Source organism: Nerophis ophidion, linkage group LG01 (assembly GCF_033978795.1).
Source record: "Nerophis ophidion isolate RoL-2023_Sa linkage group LG01, RoL_Noph_v1.0, whole genome shotgun sequence".
Lineage (NCBI taxonomy): Eukaryota > Metazoa > Chordata > Actinopteri > Syngnathiformes > Syngnathidae > Nerophis > Nerophis ophidion.
Window position 1 is genome coordinate 7,546,452 of NC_084611.1, and position 23,568 is coordinate 7,570,019.

At 39.1% G+C, this 23,568-nt stretch overlaps 2 protein-coding genes across 4 annotated transcripts in view; both read left to right on the top strand.

The window, feature by feature from the left end:
- The first annotated feature begins 1,003 nt into the window (after positions 1-1,003).
- On the top strand, positions 1,004-6,120 carry LOC133562979 (gastrula zinc finger protein XlCGF57.1-like). Its single transcript, XM_061917224.1, has 2 exons — positions 1,004-1,277; positions 3,912-6,120. Exons 1-2 carry the CDS (start codon positions 1,169-1,171, stop codon positions 5,645-5,647), a joined length of 1,845 nt encoding a protein of 614 aa, XP_061773208.1. The 5' UTR covers positions 1,004-1,168; the 3' UTR covers positions 5,648-6,120.
- Positions 6,121-9,914: 3,794 nt separating this feature from the next.
- Positions 9,915-23,568, top strand: part of LOC133551727 (zinc finger protein OZF-like) — a 114,056-nt gene continuing 100,402 nt past the window's right edge. For 2 of the 3 annotated variants that reach the window (XM_061899123.1, XM_061899194.1), the window contains exon 1: positions 9,915-10,218. In XM_061899123.1, coding sequence (XP_061755107.1) covers positions 10,110-10,218 — 109 coding nt within the window. In that variant the 5' untranslated portion in view covers positions 9,915-10,109. Of the gene's footprint in view, positions 10,219-19,676; positions 21,711-23,568 lie in introns of those variants that run through there. The other variant, XM_061899041.1, reaches the window with a different exon arrangement.

Here is a 23,568-nt window from a genome sequence, read left to right on the forward strand (position 1 = left end):
ATTTTGAAAAACAGTAAAGAAGGAAACGGAAGTGTCCCACTATTTGGCGCATGCGCAAACGGACGGTGCAGCTTGACTTTAGTGGCGATGTCACGCCAAATTTCTTCTCCCTACAAAAACCTTCCCCCCCCCTAAAACACTCGATTTTTGGTTTTACACTGTATGAACACAAATTTGAAAAGGAATTCTACCTTTGCAACCTCATTATTTTATCGGCTAAGTTTTATATTCATAAATGTAAGTTTCTTAATACCCGTCCTATCTTTTGTGCCTTTAAAAAAGATCTGGAACTTTACATTAAAACGCTCTCCACCTCTAACAACAAAAAAGCTGTGAAAACGATGATGCTGTGTTCCAAATTCAAGTTGTTTGATGAATCTGAATAAGCCTACGGCTTTGCATTTTGTTTATTATATATATATAAGTAAACATTGATTGATTGATTGATTGATATATATATATATATATATATTTTTTTTTGTATTCTATTTTTTATCATTCTGAACTTACAACCCCCTGGCGCTGTTTTGTACTGTTTTCATAATGTTTTATAATGTTTTATGTTGTTGTTTGACTTACTGTTTGTAATTGTTGAAATGTATAAATAAACCTTTAAAAAAAACAAAAAAAAAACCTTCCCCCCCATTTACTTCCGGGGTCATGATTAATACAGACGTTTTGTTGACGCTATATTATGAAATATAACGCTATATTATAAAAATACAGACGTTTTGTTAACGCTATATTATAAAAAAAAAAAATTAAAAACTATTTACAAACACAAGCTATGGGATGACATAAGAGGAAACGTGACCCCGGAAGTAAATGCGTCATCCCATAGCTTGTTTGTAAATTATTATTATTTTTTTTAATAATATAACGTGAACAAAAAGTCTTTGTATTTATAATATAGCAGTATATTTTTATAATATAGCGTTAATAAAACGTCTGTATTAATCATGACCCCGGAAGTAAATGCGGGGGAAGGTTTTGTAGGCGTGTTAGCGACCAAGATGGCGGCGGGACTTCCCGAAAGAATGTTCAAATTAAGGAGGTGACGTCAGTATGGATGGCAAAACATTTGCCATTTCTTAAGCTTACGGAAACGGAAGTTGAGTCCGGAGCGACGGAGTTTTACCTGACGTGAAGATTGAAGACGTGATAGAAGATGGACGACTACTGCTATGCTAAGATGGTGACGTCATGTCAAAGAGAACATGAAAGAGAATCAGAAACTTCCAGCAAATCAGCAACGGGGAACAATAAGAAAGATGACGGTGAGTGAGTTGAAATGTCGTCATTTGAAGGCTATTGTAAGTCCCTAAAAGAGCCTCGATGGTCTACAGCAGGGGTGTCAAACTCAAATACAGAGTGGGCCAACATTTAAAACTGAACAAAGCCGCGGGCCAAGGTTGAACAAATTAACCTTTTAAGAGGGACCCAAACAAGTTTTGCAATGAATATTGAACAAGCAAGGCTTATATAACTTTATAGTGACATGCACAATCGAGTTTCAAATAATAATAATTGAAAAATATCAATAGCATATAAAAAATAAAATTTAGATCAAAATTGAATGCCTCTTTTCTAGATGCAGCCTTCTGAGGTAAATAATGTTAGTAAGAGTCAGCTAACATTGGAGCCAATCCTTCGTGGAGGGGGTGGGGGACAGGTTCGGTGGCCATGGATGAAGTGCTGGCTGTCCAAAGTCGGGACCCGGAGTAGACGGCTTGTCTGTGCATAGGTTGGGCACATCTCTGTGCTGCTGACCTGTCTCCACTCGGGATGGTCTCCTGGCGGCCCCACTATGGACTGGACTCTCACTATTATGTTGGATCCACTATGGACTGGACTCTCACTATTATGTTAGATCCACTATGGACTGGACTCTCACTATTATGTTAGATCCACTATGGACTGGACTCTCACTATTATGTTGGATCCACTATGGACTGGACTCTCACAATATTATGTTAGATTCACTATGGACTGGACTCTCACTATTATGTTAGATCCACTATGGACTGGACTCACACTATTATGTTAGATCCACTATGGACTGGACTCTCACTATTATGTTGGATCCACTATGGACTGGACTCTCACAATATTATGTTAGATTCACGATGGTCTGGACTCTCACACTATTATGTTAGATCCACTATGGACTGGACTCTCACTATTATGTTAGATCCACTATGGACTGGACTCTCACTATTATGTTAGATCCACTACGGACTGAACTCTCACTATTATGTTTGATCCACTATGGACTGGACTCTCACTATTATGTTAGATCCACTATGGACTGGACTCTCACTATTATGTTAGATCCACTATGGACTGGACTCTCACTATTATGTTAGATCCACTATGGACTGGACTCTCACTATTATGTTAGATCCACTATGGACTGGACTCTCACTATTATGTTAGATCCACTATGGACTGGACTCTCACTATTATGTTAGATCCACTATGGACTGGACTCTCACTATTATGTTAGATCCACTATGGACTGGACTCTCACTATTATGTTAGATCCACTATGGACTGGACTCTCACTATTATGTTAGATCCACTATGGACTGGACTCTCACTATTATGTTGGATCCACTATGGACTGGACTCTCACAATATTATGTTAGATTCACGATGGTCTGGACTCTCACAATATTATGTTAGATCCACTATGGACTGGACTCACACTATTATGTTAGATCCACTATGGACTGGACTCTCACTATTATGTTAGATCCACTATGGACTGGACTCTCACTATTATGTTAGATCCACTACGGACTGAACTCTCACTATTATGTTTGATCCACTACGGACTGGACTCTCACTATTATGTTAGATCCACTATGGACTGGACTCTCACTATTATGTTAGATCCACTATGGACTGGACTCTCACTATTATGTTAGATCCACTATGGACTGGACTCTCACTATTATGTTAGATCCACTATGGACTGGACTCTCACTATTATGTTAGATCCACTATGGACTGGACTCTCACTATTATGTTAGATCCACTATGGACTGGACTCTCACTATTATGTTAGATCCACTATGGACTGGACTCTCACTATTATGTTAGATCCACTATGGACTGGACTCTCACTATTATGTTAGATCCACTATGGACTGGACTCTCACTATTATGTTAGATCCACTATGGACTGGACTCTCACTATTATGTTAGATCCACTATGGACTGGACTCTCACTATTATGTTAGATCCACTCGACATCCATTGCACCGGTCGCCCATGGGGGAAGGAAGACTCCCCACATCCACGGTCCCCTCCGAGGTTTCTCATTGTCCCATTGGGTTGAGTTTTTCCTTGCCCTGATGTGGTGTCAGAGGATCTTGTTGTGGCTTGTGCAGCCCTTTGAGACACTCATGATTTAGGGCTATATAAGTAAACATTGATTGATGACTCCCCCACTATTTCAAGGTCGATTTTTAAAGTTCCATTATTAGTTTGTAAATGTTTTAATGGCCCTTGAGCCTTCTTATATACAGTATCTGACCTATTTTCAGGTGGCGTTAAATGTAGTTCTTCCCCACTCTGAACACCTGAAAGGGCCTTTTTTTCTCAGTGCAAAGTCATGTTCTGTAATTATCAATAGTTCTGTGCGTGTGTTTTTTTCTCTTCTTTTTTGTGTGTAAATGTTGATGTTTTTGTATGTTCGGTGATTGCGTTGTTGTCATTCTGGCAAGGCACTAAATGAATGGCCATGAAACACTACACACACACACACACACACACACACACACACACACACACACACACACACACACACACAGTACAATAGAAGAAAGCGTGTCGCGAGTTCAAGGAGAAACATCTCTTGGATCATGTCTGAAACAAAGTGTGTTTGTGTTGTTTGTGTCCTGCAGACGTCCGGCAGCTGATTTTTCATCCCGAAGAACAGCTGCAGAGACGGAACCCCACCCTGACGCGGGAGGCTAAGCAGCTCCCCCACGTTAAAAAGGAAAAGGAGGAACTATGGATCACTCAGGCGGAAGAGTGTCTTTTAGGACGAGAGGAAGCTGATTACACCAAGTTTCCACTGACTATTGTCTCTGTGAAGACTGAAGATGACGAAGAGAAACCACAAGTAGACAACCTCTTAGCTCCACTATCAGATAGTGAGGCTGAAGACGAGGTTGAAAATCCTTTGAGCAGCAAAACAGACTGTGAACTTCTCCTTCAGCCGAAGGGGCGAACCTCCACTTTGACGCAGGAGGCTTTGCAGCCCCCTAATTTTAAAAAGGAAGAGGAGGAACTCTGGATCACTCAGGAGGGAGAGTGTCTTGTAAGGTCAGAAAGAGCGGTACTCGCCCAGTTGCCACTGTCTGTTGTCTCTGTGAAGACTGACGACGATGAAGAGAAACCACAACCAGACAACCTTTTAGCTCCACTATCAGATAGTGAGGCTGAAGACGAGGTTGAAGAACCTTTGAGCAGCGATACAGACCGTGAAGGTGATATGAGGACTCACGCTGACTTTGAATGCTCTAAAAAGAAGAGCACTAAAACACTTTTGAGCTGCTCAGTTTGTCATAAAAGTTTCACGAAAAAGAGCAATTTGACTCAACACATGAGAACACACACAGGGGAAAAACCATTTGATTGTTCAGTTTGTGGCAAAAGCTTTTGCCAAAAGAGCAATTTGACCGAACACAAGAGAACACACACAGGAGAAAAAACATTTAATTGTTCAGTTTGTCGTAAAAGCTTTTCTCGAAAGACCAGCTTGACTCAACACATGAGAACACACACAGGAGAAAAAACGTTTAAATGTTCAGTTTGCAGTAAATGTTTTTCTTCCAGATCAGGTTTGACTCAACACATAATGACACACAGCGGACAAAAAACATTTTGTTGTTCCGTTTGTTGCAAAAGCTTTTTCCTTAAGAGCAATTTGATGCAACATATGGGGACACACGTCGGAGAGAAACCTTTTAATTGTTCAGTTTGCGGTAAAAGCTTTTCAAAAAACAACAATTTGACTGAACACGTAAGAACACACACGGGGGAAAAACCATTTAATTGCTCAGGTTGTGGCAAAAGCTTTTCTCTAAAAAGTAGTTTGACACAACATATGAGAACACACACAGCAAAAAAAGCCTTTAACTGTTCAGTTTGTGGTAAAACATTTTCTCAAAATATCAGTTTGACTGAACACAGAAGTGCGCACACCTGTGACAAAAAATTTGATTGCTCAGTTTGTGGTCAAATTCTTACCAAAAAGAGCCGTGTGATTGAGCACATGAGAACACACACGGGAGGAAAAATATTTAATTGTTCAGTTTGTGGTAAAATGTTTGTCTCAAGAGCAGTTTTGACTCGACACATAATGACGCACACTGGAGAAAAGCCGTTCGATTGTTCAGTTTGCGGCAAAGGCTTCTCTCTCAAGAGTAATTTGACTCGACATTTGAGGACCCACACTGGAGAGAAGACATTTCGATGTTCCGTTTGTGGCAAAAGCTTTTTTTCGAGGCAAGATTTAAATCGACATACAATGAATTTCACTAGTGGAAAACCATTTAATTGTTTTGTTTGTGGTAAAATGTTACATCATAATGCAGACGCTGCAAAACACATAAGAACACACACGGGGGAATAACCACTCAGCTTTGGCCCCAAGGACTTTTTTTTATTTAAGTGTTTAAATATGTGTTGGTTTTTTTTGTGTTATGGAATCATTTCGGTTTTTGGGTTCACTTTGCACCGTATGCAGACACGTCCATGAGTTGATATTCAAATTTATCCTTACTTTATAGTAGTTCTGCTAAAATATATTTGTAATGATCCACGTCTTGGATCATGGCATATTCTGGTTTTGGTTCTGTTTATCACATTCTGTCTAGTATTTGTCTTCCTCAGTTCTTTGTGGCACTTCCTGGTTTCGTTTCCGTTGTCATAGTTACCCATTTAGTGTCACCTGTCCCTGCCTTGATCACGCGCACCTGCCCTTGATTATTTATCTCCCTATATATGCCCGCCTCCCAAGCTAGTTCTGTTGGTTTTTGGTTAGTGCCTTTGTGCAAGTGTTTTTGTTCTTAGTTTGTTTTATTATATAAATATATTCTCATCCCTACCCTCCATCTTCCGCTGCATCCACGAGAGAACAACTCGTCACAATATTGGGTAGTTTGCTTTCGTAAAATGTTCAAATATTTAGGGTCTTACCTTTTTCTTTGTATCTGAAGTACATGCAATATGAGCCATAAATCTTACTGTGTACAATCACATCTGTTACTGTATGTCTGTAAGTCCAGTTTGGCAAAATGTTTGATTTGGGGTATATATTTCTCCATATTGGCAGCCACCTTTGTTCAATGATTCAGCAGAGCATTAAAAAATATATATATATTTCGTCTGACTAAAAAAAAAAAATCAAACTCTGGCTTTTTTGCTGATAAGAGACAGCGGTGACATGGACCGGCTAGAACCTTTTGGCCCCTCCGCTTGATGCTGAGTCCGAGTACTACAGCAGCCCTGTGTGATTTTTCTGTGTTTAAAGTCCAGACATTAGGAATAAGGACATCACCATCCATCCATCCATCCATCCATCTTCTTCCGCTTATCCGAGGTCGGGTCGCGGGGGCAACAGCCTAAGCAGGGAAGCCCAGACTTCCCTCTCCCCAGCCACTTCATCTAGCTCTTCCCGGGGGATCCCGAGGCGTTCCCAGGCCAGCCGGGAGACATAGTCTTCCCAACGTGTCCTGGGTCTTCCCCGTGGCCTCCTACCAGCTGGACGTGCCCTAAACACATCCCTAGGGAGGCGTTCGGGTGGCATCCTGACCAGATGCCCGAACCACCTCATCTGGCTCCTCTCGATGTGGGGGAGCAGCGGCTTTACTTTGAGTTCCTAAGGACATCACACTTACATTAAAAACATTGTAGAACCTAGAAAGTCACGTGTGTAAAAGAGTTTCAGTTGGCGAGGTTCTGACAAGCAGACCAGCCAGTAAGCCTCTCAAGACTCCTTCTGGAAAGCAGGAAAGTGAGCAGCAGCAGGTGATATTTTGACAAGTTTAATCACAAACAAAATACATTTATATCACAGTTTTTGCCATGACACGGAGTCGAACCCGCGTTTCCTCGGCGGCTGGAGCTGCGGCCGCCTCTGCTGACAGCGCGCCAAGATGCGCCTCCTTTGACAGCGCACTCAGACTTGTCCCCACTCGTGCTGAGGGCAGCACGCCTGCGCAGCAACAAGCCTGTGGTCAATCAACAATCGACACACCTGAACTTGATGAAAGGGAGCGGCATAAAGACCAGCAGACCCAAGGAACCTTTGCCAGAACGTCGCTAACCTTCACGTCTGGCATCCCCTTCCCCGTGATTTCCTCACCTTTGCTTTGCTCTCTCTCTGTGTATCCCTGGTTCATGTCTCTTTGTGTGTTCACAGTGACTCCCCTGCCTTCCGTGATCAAGCCTTGTCCTTCGACATCCAACCGGATTCCTGACTGCCCTCCTCGATCCACGACCTCCCTGCTCGGACCCAGACTACACTGCCTCGCTCCTCCCCACGACCCATTGCCTGTCCACGACTGCCTCTTCGTCTTGCCCCACGTGATTCGACGAAAGATTACAACCAACACTCACAGACAACAACCCTGGGTAACATTTACATTATTAATATTACACATAGTCACACTCATTCACTTAGAGTAGCATACACATGTCATATATTTATCAAAGGTTTAAAATAAACCTTGAAAGAACCGCAGTTCTGTCCTGGTTGTCGCCTCCTTCCCTTTGAACATAACAGTTTTATGTGATATAAATTACTGATGACTTGATATTTTTTAGGACCCCCGAAATTGAAATAATTGTATTTATTTGGGGCTTCACGGTGGCAGAGGGGTTAGTGCGTCTGCCTCACAATACGAAGTTCCTGCAGTCCTGGGTTCAAATCCAGGCTCGGGATCTTTCTGTGTGGAGTTTGCATGTTCTCCCCGTGAATGCGTGGGTTCCCTCCGGGTACTCCGGCTTCCTCCCACTTCCAAAGACATGCACCTGGGGATAGGTTGATTGGCAACACTAAATGGTCCCCAGTGTGTGACGTCACAGGGAAATGGCCAGTGTCTTCGCAGAGAGTCGAAAATAAGGCACTTTAAAGCTTTATTTAGGGATATTCCGAGACCGGTAAAATTTTGAAAAAACTTCAAAAAATACAACAAGCCACTGGAAACTGATTTTTATTGTTTTTAACCATTTTGAAATTGTGATGATGTTCCCCTTTAAGCAAAAATGTGAATGTTGTCTAACTCTGTGTTGGCCCTGCGATGAGGTGGCGACTTGTCCAGGGTGTACCCCGCCTTCCGCCCGATTGTAGCTGAGATAGGCGCCAGCGCCCCCCGCAACCCCAAAAAAGGGAATAAGCGGTAGAAAATGGATGGATGGATGTATTTATTTGTAATTTGTGCAATTTATTTGTATGAGTTGCTGGCACCAGCAGTTTGCATCGCCTGTTTGATCACACGATTATTAAACTACAATTAGATATATATTTATCTTAAAGCAATCATGAAATCACTGTGGGTGAAATGGTGAAATGAAAGCGCTATAACGTATTTGCCATTTAGCGCTCACATCTAGATTTAAAATTTACCATTTAGATTTAGACTAAACATAGAGATTTAAATTTAAGATTGAGGTTGAGATTCAACATTTAGATATAGGATTTAGAGTCAACATTTAAATTAAACTTAAATGCGATATATGTATACATATATGTATATTCATCCATTTTCTAACGCTTATTCCCTTTGGGGTCCAAATGGATACATGGATGATACAGCAGAGGATTGGGAGAATGTCATGTGGTCAGATGAAACCAAAATAGAACTTTATGGTATAAACTCAACTCGTCGTGTTTGGAGGAAGAAGAATACTGAGTTGTATCCCAAGAACACCATACCTACTGTGAAGCATGGGGGTGGAAACATCATGCTTTGGGGCTGTTTTTCTGCTAAGGGGACAGGACGATTGATCCGTGTTAAGGAAAGAATGAATGGGGCCATGTATCGTGAGATTTGGAGCCAAAACCTCCTTCCATCAGTGAGAGCTTTGAATGCTTGACCAAATACTTATTTTCCACCATAATTTACGAATAAATTATTTAAAATTCCTACAATGTGAATTCCTGGATTTTTTTCACCACGTTCTGTCTCTCACAGTTGAAGTGTACCTATGATGAAAATGACAGACCTCTGTCATCATTTGAAGTGGGAGAACTTGCACAATCGCTGGCTGACTAAATACTTCTTTGCCCCACTGTATGTATATGTATATATATATATATATATATACATATACATGATGATTGAGGGGTTCCCTCAATCATCAGGATGATTGAGGGAACCCCTCATGAAACAGTTCTGTAGAGATGAAGCAGTCTTGGGATTTTTCCCACACCTACATATTGCGATCTACCACGGTATCAAGCACTATTCTCTGGATAATCCAATCAAGACATATATATATATATATATGTGTATATATATATATATATATATATATATATATATATATATACGTATATATATTTATGTATATATGTGTGTATATATATAAATATATGTATATGTATATATTTGTATATCATATACATACATACGTATATGTAATATATATATATATATATATATATATATACATATATATATATATATATGTATATATATATTTATTTATCGCACACATATACATACATACATGTATAAATATATATACATATGTATATATATTTATATATCACACACATATACATACATATACATATATATAATATATGTATATGTATGTATATAAATATATATATATGTATAAAACCATGCATACATTTGGAGAAAAAAAAACTGCCGTGGAGTAGGAAACGTTTGGCGCATGCGCACATGAACCAAGCATCTCAAAGGTGACCAAGATGGCGGACTGAGTGGTTGTGACTTCCTAAAGAATGTTGAATTTAACGATACAACAGCGATATAGATTCGCCTTTTCTAGAGCCTAAGACAACGCAAGTTGAGTTTGGAGTGGTGGAGTTTGTGGTTTCTAAAGTGAAGACGTGATAGAAGATGGACGACTACTGCTATGCTAAGATGGTGACGTCATGTCAAAGAGAAAGTGAAAGACAATCAGAAACTTCCAGCAAATCACCAACGGAGATAAAGACCAAAGATGAAGGTGAGTTAGTCGAAGTTTTGTCATTTGAAAACTATTTAGCGTTCATTAGTAATTAGCCGACTGTGGAAGAACGTAAAGAAAGAGGCGCCATGATTGTTAGCTTGAAGAAGGCAGTGGAGTTCACATCAGAGGAGATGAAAGAATGCAAAAGTCACATGAAGAAAGTGGAAGAGCAAATCTACCGCATGGCTTATATCTCACACACTAAAAATATTACAAAAAAATCATTTTTTTCATTTTAAGAACATGGCCGACACAACACAAAGGTGCTCATGCACGCTTCTACTTCCGGTTGTTTAGACTATTGTAATGTCTTGCTCTCTGGTCCACCCCAAAAAAGTACAAATTACCCCAAAACTCAGCCGCTCATGTAGCTGACAAGGACCAGAAGGTGGGCCCACATCTGTGTGTTCTACAATCTATTTTAAGATTATTTTACTGATATTTAAATGCCTCAATGTAGTGGTTCTCAACTTTTTTCCAGTGATGTACCCCCTGTGAACACTTTTTTTTAATTCAAGTACCCCCTAATCACAGCAAAGCATTTTTGCTTGAAAAAGAGAGATAAAGAAGTAAAATACAGCACTATGTCATCAGTTTCTGATTTATTAAATTGTATAACAGTGCAAAATATTGCTACTTTGTAGTGGTCTTTCTTGAACTATTTGGAAAAAAAGATATACAAATAACTAAAAACTTGTGATTCAATTATGAATAAAGATTTCTACACGTAGAAGTAATCATCAACTTAAAGAGCCCTCTTTGGGGATTGTAATAGAGATCCATCTGGATTCATCAACTTACTTCTAAACATTTCTTCACAAAAAAAGTAATCTTTGACATCAATATTTATGGAACATGTCCACAAAAAATCTAGCTGTCAACACTGAATATTGCATTGTTGCATTTCTTTTCACAGTTTATGAACTTACATTCATAAGATGTTGAATTATTATTCAATAAATATATTTATAAAGGATTTTTGAATTTTTGCTATTTTTAGAATATTTAAAAAAAATCTCACGTACCCCTTGGCATACCTTCAAGTACCCCCAGGGGTACGCGTACCCTCATTTGAGAACCACTGCCTTAATGGTCTTGGGTCTTTCTTATCTTTCCCAGTAGCTTTTAGAAGTCTACAATTATTACAAAACTCGGCTTCACGCGTGCTGACGAGGACCAGAAGGCGGGAGCACATTACATGTTAAATGGTAAATGAGTAGTACTTTTTTAACCCTTTTTAAAGGGGAACATTATGACAATTTCAAAAGGGTTAAAAACAATAAAAATCAGTTCCCAGTGGCTTGTTGTATTTTTTGAAGTTTTTTTCAAAATTGTACCGGTCTCGGAATATCCCTAAATAAAGCTTTAAAGTGCCTTATTTTCGCTCTCTGCGAAGACACTGGCCATTTCCCTGTGACGTCACACAGTGCTGCCAATGTAAACAAACAATGGGAATACCACAGCAAGATATAGTGACATTAGCTCGGATTCAAACTCGGATTTCAGCGACTTAAGCGATTCAACAGATTACGCATGTATTGAAACAGATGGTTGGAGTATGAAAGTGTTGAAGAAGAAACTGAAGCTATTGAGCGAATAGCTATTGACGCTATTCATAGCCATAGCATGGCCGAATAGCTGCGTTAGCATCGCCGGTAAAATGTGCGGACCAAACGATCAGGACTTTCGCATCTTTTGACACTGGAGCAACTTAAATCCGTCGATTGGTAAGTGTTTGTTTCGCATTAAATGTGGGTATCTAGTTTCAAATGTACATACAGCTAGCGTAAATAGCATGTTAGCATCGTTTAGCGTAGCATGTTAGCATTGATTAGCTGGCAGTCATGCCGTGACCAAATATGTCTGATTAGCACATAAGTCAACAACATCAACAAAACTCACCTTTGTGATTTCGTTGACTTAATAGTTGCAAATGCATCTGCAGGTTATCCATACATCTCTGTGTCATGTCTGTCTTAGCATCGCTGGTCAAATGTGAAGACACTCTGGCACATTCAATGGGGGTCTGGCGGCAGACACTTTGGCATCTTGGGGCCAGTGGTGCAACTTGAATCCCTCCCTGTTAGTGTTGTTACACCCTCCGACAACACACCCACCAGGCATGATGTCTCCAAGGTTCCAAAAAATAGTCGAAAAAACGGAAAATAACAGCTGACACCCGGTGTTTGTAATGTGAAAATGAAAATGGCGGGTGTGTTACCTCGGTGACGGCACGTTCTTCATCGCTAAAAGACCGATAAACAGAAATGCGATTAATTTGCCAAAATTCACCCATTTAGAGTTCGGAACTCGGTTAAAAAAATATATGGTCTTTTTTATGCACCATCAAGGTATATATTGATGCTTACATAGGTCTGGTGATAATGTTCCCCTTTAAGGAGCCCAAAGTGCTTCTCTGCTGGCTGTACATATCCTACTAAATAAGACCTACACTGTTTCAATGTCCACATTTCTCTGTTGATGCAATTGTTGATGACTGAAGTACTGATACCAACCAAAGCTCCTCATCCCACCCCCCGGATTGTAAATAATGTAAATAATTCAATGTATATACAATGATGATTAACTTGTGTGATGACTGTATTATGTTGATAGTATATATTTGTACCATGAATTGATTAACGTGGACCCCGACTTAAACAAGCTGAAAAACTTATTGGGGTGTTACCATTTAGTGGTCAATTGTACGGAATATGTACTGTACTGTGCAATCTACTAATAAAAGTAACAATCAATCAATCAAAAAAACAGTATTTCCACATTCGCCCATTCACACACTGACGGAGGGAGCTGCCATGCAAGGCGCTCACCAGGACCCATCTAGGAGCAAGGGTGAAGTGTCTTGCCCAAGGACACAACGGACATGACTAGGATGGTAGAAGGTGGGAATTGAACCAGTAACCCTCAGATTACTGGCACAGCCACTCTACCAACTTCGCCACGCCGTCCCCTACACCAGTTTTAAAGTCGCTGCATTGGCTCCCCGTCTACTTCAGGGTCGATTTTAAAGTTCCATTTTTTTATTTTTAAAATGTCTTAACGGCTTTTAGCCTTCTTAGCTATCTGACCTGCTTTTACCGCGTCAACCCTCGCGGATCCTAAGGTCCGCTTGCACCGAACTTGTATCTTTACCAAAGAACAGAACAAAGACCCACAGTGGGGCGGCATTTAGCCACTAGGGCCCCCCACCTCTGGGACAGCTGGCCAGAGAGCCTCATTGCTACAGAGCCTGTTGAATAACAAAAAAAAAAAGTTTAAAGACAAAACTTTTTACCTAATCAGGTTGAAAACTGTTCTTTGGTTCTTCATTCGTATTCTGCTATTTTTACATTTTAATTATTACTATGAATACTACTTTTAGTCTCTCTGCGGAGGTTGCCCTCTTGGGTGTTCTTCAGACCACCGAGCACCAACTTGAGAGCCCGTTTCAGGTTAACAATATTGTTTTATTTTTGAAATAATGTCTCAGATTGCTTTTCAGCAATTGTCTTTTAGTCTCTTTCTCTCTCGGGCTCACGCCAGCTCGTCTCTCCTCCCGGCTGCTGCTTATAACAGAGCGACAGGTGATTAGATAACAAGACCCGGGTGGGCCATCTACGCACCTGTCGCTGATTTCGAGGTCGGTCCTGGCACATCCCGCTTCGCTGCAGGCCCGCAGGCCACGCCCCCTCCACACTCTCATTGTTAGGTTTTTATTCATTCAGTAATGTATTATTTCATATTTTATTTTTACATACATTTGGGAATATTTTTTTTATATATTTTAGATGTGTTAATTTGAGATATTCTTTAGTGTGGACACCTCAAAGGTGGAGTTTTGTTATGATCAATAGGGCTTTGTGTGAGTCTCTCTTCGTTTCTCCTTTTTTTGGTGTGTTGCCATTGAACATGAAAAAAGTTCTGCATAAATATAATGATTGATTGAAAGAAAGAATCTGGAAAAGTCGAACGGCAATGGGTTTGATGCGTCGGCCAAATTAGAAGGCTTCATTTTTGTTTGAACAGTTTGAATAGTTTTTTAATTAAATCCACATAAAAGACACAAGATACACTTACAATTAGTGCACCAACCCAAAAAACTCCCTCCCTTCACTCATTCACACAAAAGGGTTGTTTTTTTCAGTTATTAATATTCCGGTTTCTACAATATAGAACAATAGTCTGCAAGGGAGACATAGAGTCCCTGAAGCACACATGATTGTGTTACTAATAGAACTAAACTTTTACAGTTCATTTGATTCATTTTCATTCATTACTAGTTTCTATGTAACTGTTTTTATATTGTTTTACTTTCTTTTTTATTCAAGAAAATGTTTATTTATCTTATTTTATTTTATTATCATTTTTAAAAGGGACCTTATCTTCACCAGACCAGGTTGTCAATGAAATTAGCTTGTTTAAAGGGTTCTTAAAACCAGGTCCATTCCAGATTATGTCCAGGTCGTGCTCATCGACACCATACTTGCCAACCTTGAGACCTCCGAATCCGGGAGATGACCTTGAGACCTCCGAATTCGGAGGTCTCATATAAATATATATATATATATATATATATATATATATATATATGGATGGATGGATGGAGCTAGACCGTGTAGTATTTTATACGTAAGTAGTAAAACCTTAAAGTCACATCTTAAGTGCACAGGAAGCCAGTGCAGGTGAGCCAGTATAGGTATATATGTATGTATATATGTATATAAAGGTATATACAGTATAGGTATATATGTATGTATATATGTATATAAAGGTATATACAGTATAGGTATATATGTATGTATATATGTATATAAAGGTACATACAGTATAGGTATATATGTATGTATATATGTATATAAAGGTATATACAGTATAGGTATATATGTATGTATATATGTATATAAAGGTATATACAGTATAGGTATATATGTATGTATATGTATATATGTATATAAAGGTATATACAGTATAGGTATATATGTATGTATATATGTATATAAAGGTATATACAGTACAGGCGTAATGTGATCAAACTTTCTTGTTCTTGTCAAAAGTCTAGCAGCCGCATTTTGTACCAACTGTAATCTTTTAATGCTAGACATGGGGAGACCCCAAAATAATACGTTACAGTAATCGAGGCGAGACGTAAAATATGCGGGTTTGTTGATTTTTAATCCGCCCGAAAATAACTTGTTTTGTACACTGTTGATGTGATTCAATGCAAAGTAGTGCATACATGTGTTCCTCTATTGTATTTCTCCAGCAACAGTCATGTGGTGACATAAATGAGGGTATTTTGAGAGGTAATCACTGAAGTCGGACATCACTGAAGGCTTCGGTGGGAAACGCACGGCCCGCCGCTGTATGATGCAAGTCAGTCTTCTTCTCCTCTGATGCTGTTCACACGTCTTCCACTATTTTAAAAAGAAGACATAAACTAGCTTTTAGTCCAAAAGTAAAGACACAATGTGCGTTAAAGGGGAACATTATCAGCAGACCTATGTAAGCGTCAATATATACCTTGATGGTGCAGAAAAAAGACCACACTTTTTTTAACCGATTTCCGAACTCTAAATGGGTGAATTTTGGCGAATTAAACGCCTTTCTGTTCATCGCTCTTTTTGCGATGACGTCAGAATGTGACGTCGCCGAGGTAATACAGCCGCCATTTTCATTTTCAACACATTACAAACACCGGGTCTCAGCTCTGTTATTTTACGTTTTTTCGACTATTTTTTGGAACCTTGGAGACATCATGCCTCGTCGGTGTGTTGTCGGAGGGTGTAACAACACTAACAGGGAGGGATTCAAGTTGCACCACTGGCCCCAAGATGCCAAAGTGTCTGCCGCCAGACCCCCATTGAATGTACCAGAGTGTCTCCACATTTGACCGGCGATGCTAAGACAGACATGGCACAGAGATGTATGGATAACCTGCAGATGCATTTGCAACGATAGTCAACGAAATCACAAAGGTGAGTTGTGTTGATGTTGACTGCCAGCTAATCGATGCTGACATGCTACGCTAATCGATGCTAACATGCTATTTACCGGCGGTGCTAAAGCAGACATGGCACAGAGATGTATGGATAACCTGTAGATGCATTTGCAACTATATTACGTTTCCTTCCACCAACATTTAATGCGAAAAAAACACTTACCAATCGACGGATTTAAGTTGCTCCAGTGTCACGAGATGCGAAAGTCCCGATCGTTTGGTCCGCACATTTTACCGGCGATGCTAACGCAGCTATTCGGCCATGCTATGGCTATGAATAGCGTCAATAGCTATTCGCTCAATAGCTTCAGTTTCTTCTTCAATATTTTCATACTCCAACCATCCATTTCAAAACATGCGTAATCTAAGTCGCTGAAATCCGAGTTTGAATCCGAGCTAATGTCACTATATCTTGCTGTGGTATTCCCATTGTTTGTTTACATTGGCAGCACTGTGTGACGTCACAGGGAAATGGATAGTCGCATCGCAAATAGCGAAAATCAAGCACTTTATAGCTGTTTTTAGGGATATTCGGGGACCGGTAAAATTTTGAAAAAAACTTCAAAAAATACAACAGGCCACTGGAAACTGATTTTTATTGTTTTTAACCCTTTTGAAATTGTGATAATGTTCCCCTTTAAGAAACTCATTGACCTCTATTGTCTTTATTCAACAACCCAATAAAAAAATAAAAAATAAAATGATCAACTGTGGCAGGATAGCTGTCACCGCCTCTTAAAGGCACAGTACCCCTACTCAAATACATTCAATCCAACAAAGTGCGCACCAATTCTAGACCACTTAAACAATGTTCTTTGCAAGTGAATTTACAATATTATAACCAAAAAAGGAATCCGAAACTAATAATGGCAACTGGTGTTCGGTCTCTACACACACATTTGTTATTCTTCAATTTATAAAATAATTTTCCTGAAATATCTGGTAACAACATTTCATTACATCCCTTGTTTGTTGTATTTTTTTTTGTGTAATCATTCTGACCAGGCACTAAATGAATGTGCATGAAACACTACACACACACATACAGTACATAGAAGAAATGTCCATGAAACACTACACACACACATACAGTACATAGAAGAAAGTGTGTAGCCAGTTCAAGGAGAAACATCTCTTCTCTTAAATCGGGCGTGTCCAAACTTTTTGCACCGAGGGCCGCACTCAGAAAAATTAAAGCATGTGGGGGCCATTTTTATATTTTTAATTTTCAAACCATAACAAAATATATGGATTTTTTTTCCCATTAATTTTACCTTTAGGGGTCCCGTGGACCATAAAGGGTCTCAGTCATTAAAATGTTAAAAATAAGTAAAATTATTGTTATTTTTATTATTATTATTTAACGCTTACAGTACATTTCTTTATGAACTTCAAGTTGAAATAAAGTAATAAAAAAATTTAAAAAAGGTTTTATAGGTTTTCTGTCAAAAAACACTTTGTTTTTTTTTTAAAAACAAGTAATTAGAGCCCGAAAAGATCAATATTGCAGGACACCATTGATTTTAATTATTTAATATTTCTGAGTAATCACAGTGAAAAGCTAAAAATAAAATACCACTAAATACATTTGGGATTAAAAGGTGCCCCACTCATAAAGCGATACATTTTTATTAGGTTTTCCTTTTACTTTCAACACTTAAAGGGGAACATTATCACAATTTCAAAAGGGTTAAAAACAATAAAAATTGGTTCCCAGTGGCATGTTGTATTTTTTGAAGTTTTTTTCAAAATTTTACCGGTCTCCGAATATCCCTAAAAAAACTTTAAAGTGCTTGATTTTCGCTATTTGCGATGCCACTATCCATTTCCTTGTGACGTCACACAGTGCTGCCAATGTAAACAAACAATGGGAATACCACAGCAAGATATAGTGACATTAGCTCGGATTCAAACTCGGATTTCAGCGACTTAAGCGATTCAACAGATTACGCATGTATTGAAACAGATGGTTGGAGTATAAAAATATTGAAGAAGAAACTGAAGCTACTGAGCGAATAGCTACTGACGCTATTCATAGCCATAGCATGGCCGAATAGCTGCGTTAGCATCGCCGGTAAAATGTGCGGACCAAACGATCAGGACTTTCACATCTTGTGACACTGGAGCAACTTAAATCCGTCGATTGGTAAGTGTTTTTGTCGCATTAAATGTGGGTGGAAGGAAACGTAATATAGTTGCAAATGCATCTACAGGTTATCCATACATCTCTGTGCCATGTCTGCTTTAGCACTGCCGGTAAATAGCATGTTAGCATCGATTAGCATAGCATGTTAGCATCGATTAGCTGGCAGTCATCAACAAAACTCACCTTTGTGATTTCTGTGACTTTATCGTTGCAAATGCATCTGCAGGTTATCCATACATCTCTGTGCCATGTCTGCTTTAGCACCGCCGGTAAATAGCATGTTAGCGTCGATTAGCGTAGCATTTTAGCATCGATTAACTGGCAGTAACACCGCGACCAAATATGTCTGATTAGCACATAAGTCAACAACATCAACAAAACTCACCTTTGTGATTTCGTTGACTATAGTTGCAAATGCATCTGCAGGTTATCCATACATCTCTGTGCCATGTCTGTCTTAGCATCGCCGGTCAAATGTGGAGACACTCTGGCACATTCAATGGGGGTCTGGCGGCAGACACTTTGGCATCTTCGGGCCAGTGGTGCAACTTGAATCCCTCCCTGTTAGTGTTGTTACACCCTCCGACAACACACCGACGAGGCATGATGTCTCCAAGGTTCCAAAAAATAGTCCAAAAAACGGAAAATAACAGAGCTGAGACCCAATGTTTACAATGTGTTGAAAATGAAAATGGCGGCTGTATTACCTCGGCGACGTCATCCCCTCCAGAGCGATAAACAGAAAGGCGTTTAATTCGCCAAAATTCACCCATTTAGAGTTCGGAAATGGGTTAAAAAAATAGATGGTCTTTTTTCTGCACCATCAAGGTATATATTGACGCTTACATAGGTCTGCTGATAATGTTCCCCTTTAAGTTACGAGATCAACTTCAGATATATCTGTCGATTTTACGTTCGAACCATCATTTTGTTTGTTTTATGCGCTTTTGTCAAAGAAAACTTTGATGTTTTTATATGGCAACTACACAATATATGCAATATTTACCACATAAAACGTTTTAAAGTGAAATATTTGAAGTAATTTGAGCCTTGAAAATAATTCATTATAACATGGATTTTTTTTGTCCTTATTTTTTCTTTTAACAATGACAAAACAAACAAAAAACAGCTTTCATGGCAGCTTTGTGTCAACATTGCAACTTTTTCTCCTTAGATTTCACCTCATTTCACTTATTTTTATCGTTCTTTTTTATTTTTGCAATAGCATTTCCAGAATGTGTGGCGGGCCGGTAAAGAATTAGCTGCGGGCTGCACTGTCTAAAGTGTCTTTTTGTTGTTTGTGTCTTGCAGACATCCAGCAGCTGATTGGTCATCCAGAAGAAGTTTCCCCTCAGTCAGGTGGGAGCTCCACTTTGAAGCAGGAGACTCCACAACCACCCTGCATTAAAAAGGAAGAGGAGGAACTCTGCATCACTCAGGAGGGAGAGTGTCTTCTAGGACGAGAGGAAGCTGATTACACCAAGTTTCCACTGACTGTTGTCTCTGTGAAGACTGAAGATGATGAAGAGAAACCACAAGTAGACAACCTCTTAGCTCCACTATCAGATAGTGAGGCTGAAGACGAGGTTGAAGTAACTTTGAGCAGCGATACAGACTGCGAAGAAGATATGAGGACTCACACTGACAACAAACACTCTGAATGCTCTAAAAAAAAGAGCAGTAAAAAACTTTTGAGGTGCTCACTTTGTGATAAAAGTTTTACGAAAAAGAGCAATTTGTCTCAACATATGAGAACACACACAGGGGAAAAACCATTTGATTGTTCAGTTTGCGGCAAAAGCTTTTGCCAAAAGGGCACTTTGACTGGACACATGAGAACACACACAGGGGAAAAAACATTGAATTGTTCAGTTTGTGGTAAACGCTTTTCTCGAAAAAACTGTTTGGCTCAACACATGAGAACACACACGGGAGATAAAATATTTAAGTGTTCAGTTTGTGGTAAATGCTTTGTCTCCAGATCAGGTTTGACTCAACACATACTGACACACAATGGACAGAAAACATTCTGTTGTTCCGTTTGCGGTAAAGGCTTTTTTCTGAAGAGCAATTTGATGCAACACATGGGAACACACACCGGAGAGAAACCTTTTCATTGCCGTGTTTGCGGTAAAAGCTTTTACAAAAACAACAATTTGACGGAACACATAAGAACACACACGGGAGAAAAACCACATAATTGCTCAATTTGCGGCAAAAGCTTTTCTCAACAAAGCTGCCTGAGCCAACACAGGAGAACGCACACCGGAGTAAAACCATTTAAGTGTTTAGTTTGCGGTAAAAGCTTTTCTAAAAACAACAACTTGACTGAACACTTAAGAACGCACACCGGAGAGAAGCCGTTTAGTTGTTCGGTTTGCGGCAAAAGCTTTTCTCTAAAGAGCAATTTGACTCGACATCTGAGGGCCCATGCAGGAGAACAAAACATTTAATTGTTTGGTTTGTGGTAAAGACTTTTTTTTTTTCCAAACAACAATTGTAATTTCACTGGAAAAAAAAATGTTTGTTTGGATTGCAGTAAAATATTACACCATAATGCAGGGAGGAATAACCGCTCAGCTGTTTTAGCTTGCCCCAAACTAAAATGTTTATTTAGATATATTTGTATTTCCATGCTATGGAACTATATCTGTTTGTGTGACGGCACCAAGTGTCGGAAAAATTGTATCTAAGTTATCACAAAACGAGTTACCGGCGAGAAGACAAAAGCTGTCTGTGATCCTACCATGCGGAAGTCTTGTAGAACTCCACTGTGTAGGATGGGAAGCAACATGTAGGTGTTCTGGTTCTTTCATGTATTGTAATCAACAGATAGATATTGTCTGACCCGAGAACCACAATGCGAAGAGGAAGCAGGACCCGAATCCCCTCCAGGGACCTCTTCTTTGAACTGTTTTACGACCTTTTCTGTGAACTGTTTATGACCTTTTTCTTTGAACTGACTGTAACTAAAGGCGATGGCTGTTTTCGACCCCAGTCCCCTTGAAACAGCTGTTGCCATGTAATCAGGGAAAAAAAAGAGGAGGCGTACAATCATTCGCTAGAGCGAGAGTACAGCCCAGACACGTTCTCCTCAACTGAGCCAAATTTAATTCTGTCTCTGTTTAATTCCTTGCTTCTTGTCTTGTTTGATAGATGTAATCAGTGTTTGAAGCAGACAACGAGGGTTAAATTCCTGTTGTACTTAGACATGTCATGTATGAATCTTCATATTTACCTTTACAGTAATATCAACTGTCTTTTAATACCTTGTTCTATTTGCTTTTAATTGTCTTTGCATCTGGAGTACATGTGATGTCCTCCATTAAATGTTCTCTGTGACTATTTTTTGCCATTACTGATGGCCACAACTACAATTTAATATATTTATTTGATAGAAATCATTCAATAACTGTGTACTTATAGGTAATGGTGAGATATAAAATAATTAGGTATGATGGCTGGAATAGTCCAAGGAATTCAACAAAATAAGATTACTAAAAAAATGATGTATTTACTGTTTATATCTGCACATGATGGATATGTGTTGAAGAATTGTGATACAAATGTCATTAAATTCACCTAAATAGTTAAAGAAGGTCACGTCGTAATTCGGGTGGCGGCCTGCCCACTTTGATTACTATAACGAGTTTGACTAATTAAATAAATGATAAATGGGTTGTACTTGTATAGCTCTTTTCTACGTTTATGGTACTCAAAGCGCTTTGACACTACTTCCACATTTACCCATTCACACACTGATGGAGGGAGCTGCCATGCAAGGCGCTAACCAGCACCCATCAGGAGCAAGGGTGAAGTGTCTTGCTCAGGACACGACGGACGTGACGAGGTTGGTACTAGGTGGGATTTGAACCAGGGACCCTCGGGTTGCGCACGGCCACTCTCCCACTGCCCCACACCGTCCTTACATAAAAATCATACTGCTTGTAAAAGTGCTGTTTTTGATCCCAACTGATCAATTAAATATGGAAACAAATCATTTTATAGCTAGTAAATTGGGAAATAAGTGGAAAGAATAGTTCATCAGCACGTGACCCATGTGGGGATACGCTGGATGGATGAAAAATAATTAGTTTAGTAAGCATAATTGTAAATTAATGACGCGTGTAACAAAACATCTATTTTCTACCGCTTGACCAGTTCAGGGGGACGGGGGTGCTGAGACCTATCTCAGCTGCATTCAGGCGGAAGGCGGAGTACACCCTGGACAAGAGATATTTATTTATTTACACTTTTAGTCACTTAATGACGCATTTCATTGAAATATATAAAGATGTATTTGTATATTTCATGATGTCCCCTTTGACCGTCCATACGTTAGTGTGTGAATTATATTTATATAGCGCTTTTCTCTAGTGACTCAAAGCACTTTACATAGTGAAACCCAATATCTAAGTTACATTTAAACCAGTGTGGGTGGCACTGGGAGCAGGTGGGTAAAGTGCCTTGCCCAAGGACACAACGGCAGTGACTAGGATGGCGGAAGATCCTAAATAGTTTGGTTGTAAAGAATATTGTAAAAAACACACTTATCCATCAAACATTGTACATACAATTTTCTCAATTTTATTTTATAACTACCGGTAACACACATAAATCTATATGCATATTTATGTATGTATATATGTAAACATATATGTACATGTATACATATATATGAATGAATGAATGGTTTATTTTGAGCCACGCAAACAAAACAAGAGAATGACATAAAATACAATATATATATATATATATATATATATATATATATATATATACATTATTTTTACACCTACATTGAAAACATTACATGTGAGTAATCTTTTGTAGATGTCAAGATTGGCTCAAAAGGGAGTGGGAAGAAGTACATTTATTAGTTCCCACCCCTATACATATACTATATATATACAATAATATATATAATATAATTCAGTTCAGTGGTTGCTGCGTATATGCTATATATTATCTATATATAATATAGATAATATATACACATATATACTTATATCAGTTTGTTAATTATAAATATCAATCAATCAATCAATGTTTACTTATATAGCCCTAAATCACTAGTGTCTCAAAGGGCTGCACAAACCACTACGACATCCTCGGTAGGCCCACATAAGGGCAAGGAAAACTCACACCCAGTGGGACGTCGGTGACAATGATGACTATGAGAACCTTGGAGAGGAGGAAAGCA

What these genes read in the sequence shown, in the direction of transcription:
- LOC133562979 (XM_061917224.1), top strand. Translation starts at nt 1,169, where the DNA reads ATGGACGACTACTGCTATGCTAAGATGGTGACGTCATGTCAAAGAGAA. An exon ending in GAACAATAAGAAAGATGACG is followed by an intron (nt 1,278 to 3,911) that starts GTGAGTGAGTTG and finishes TGTGTCCTGCAG; the next exon opens with ACGTCCGGCAGCTGATTTTT.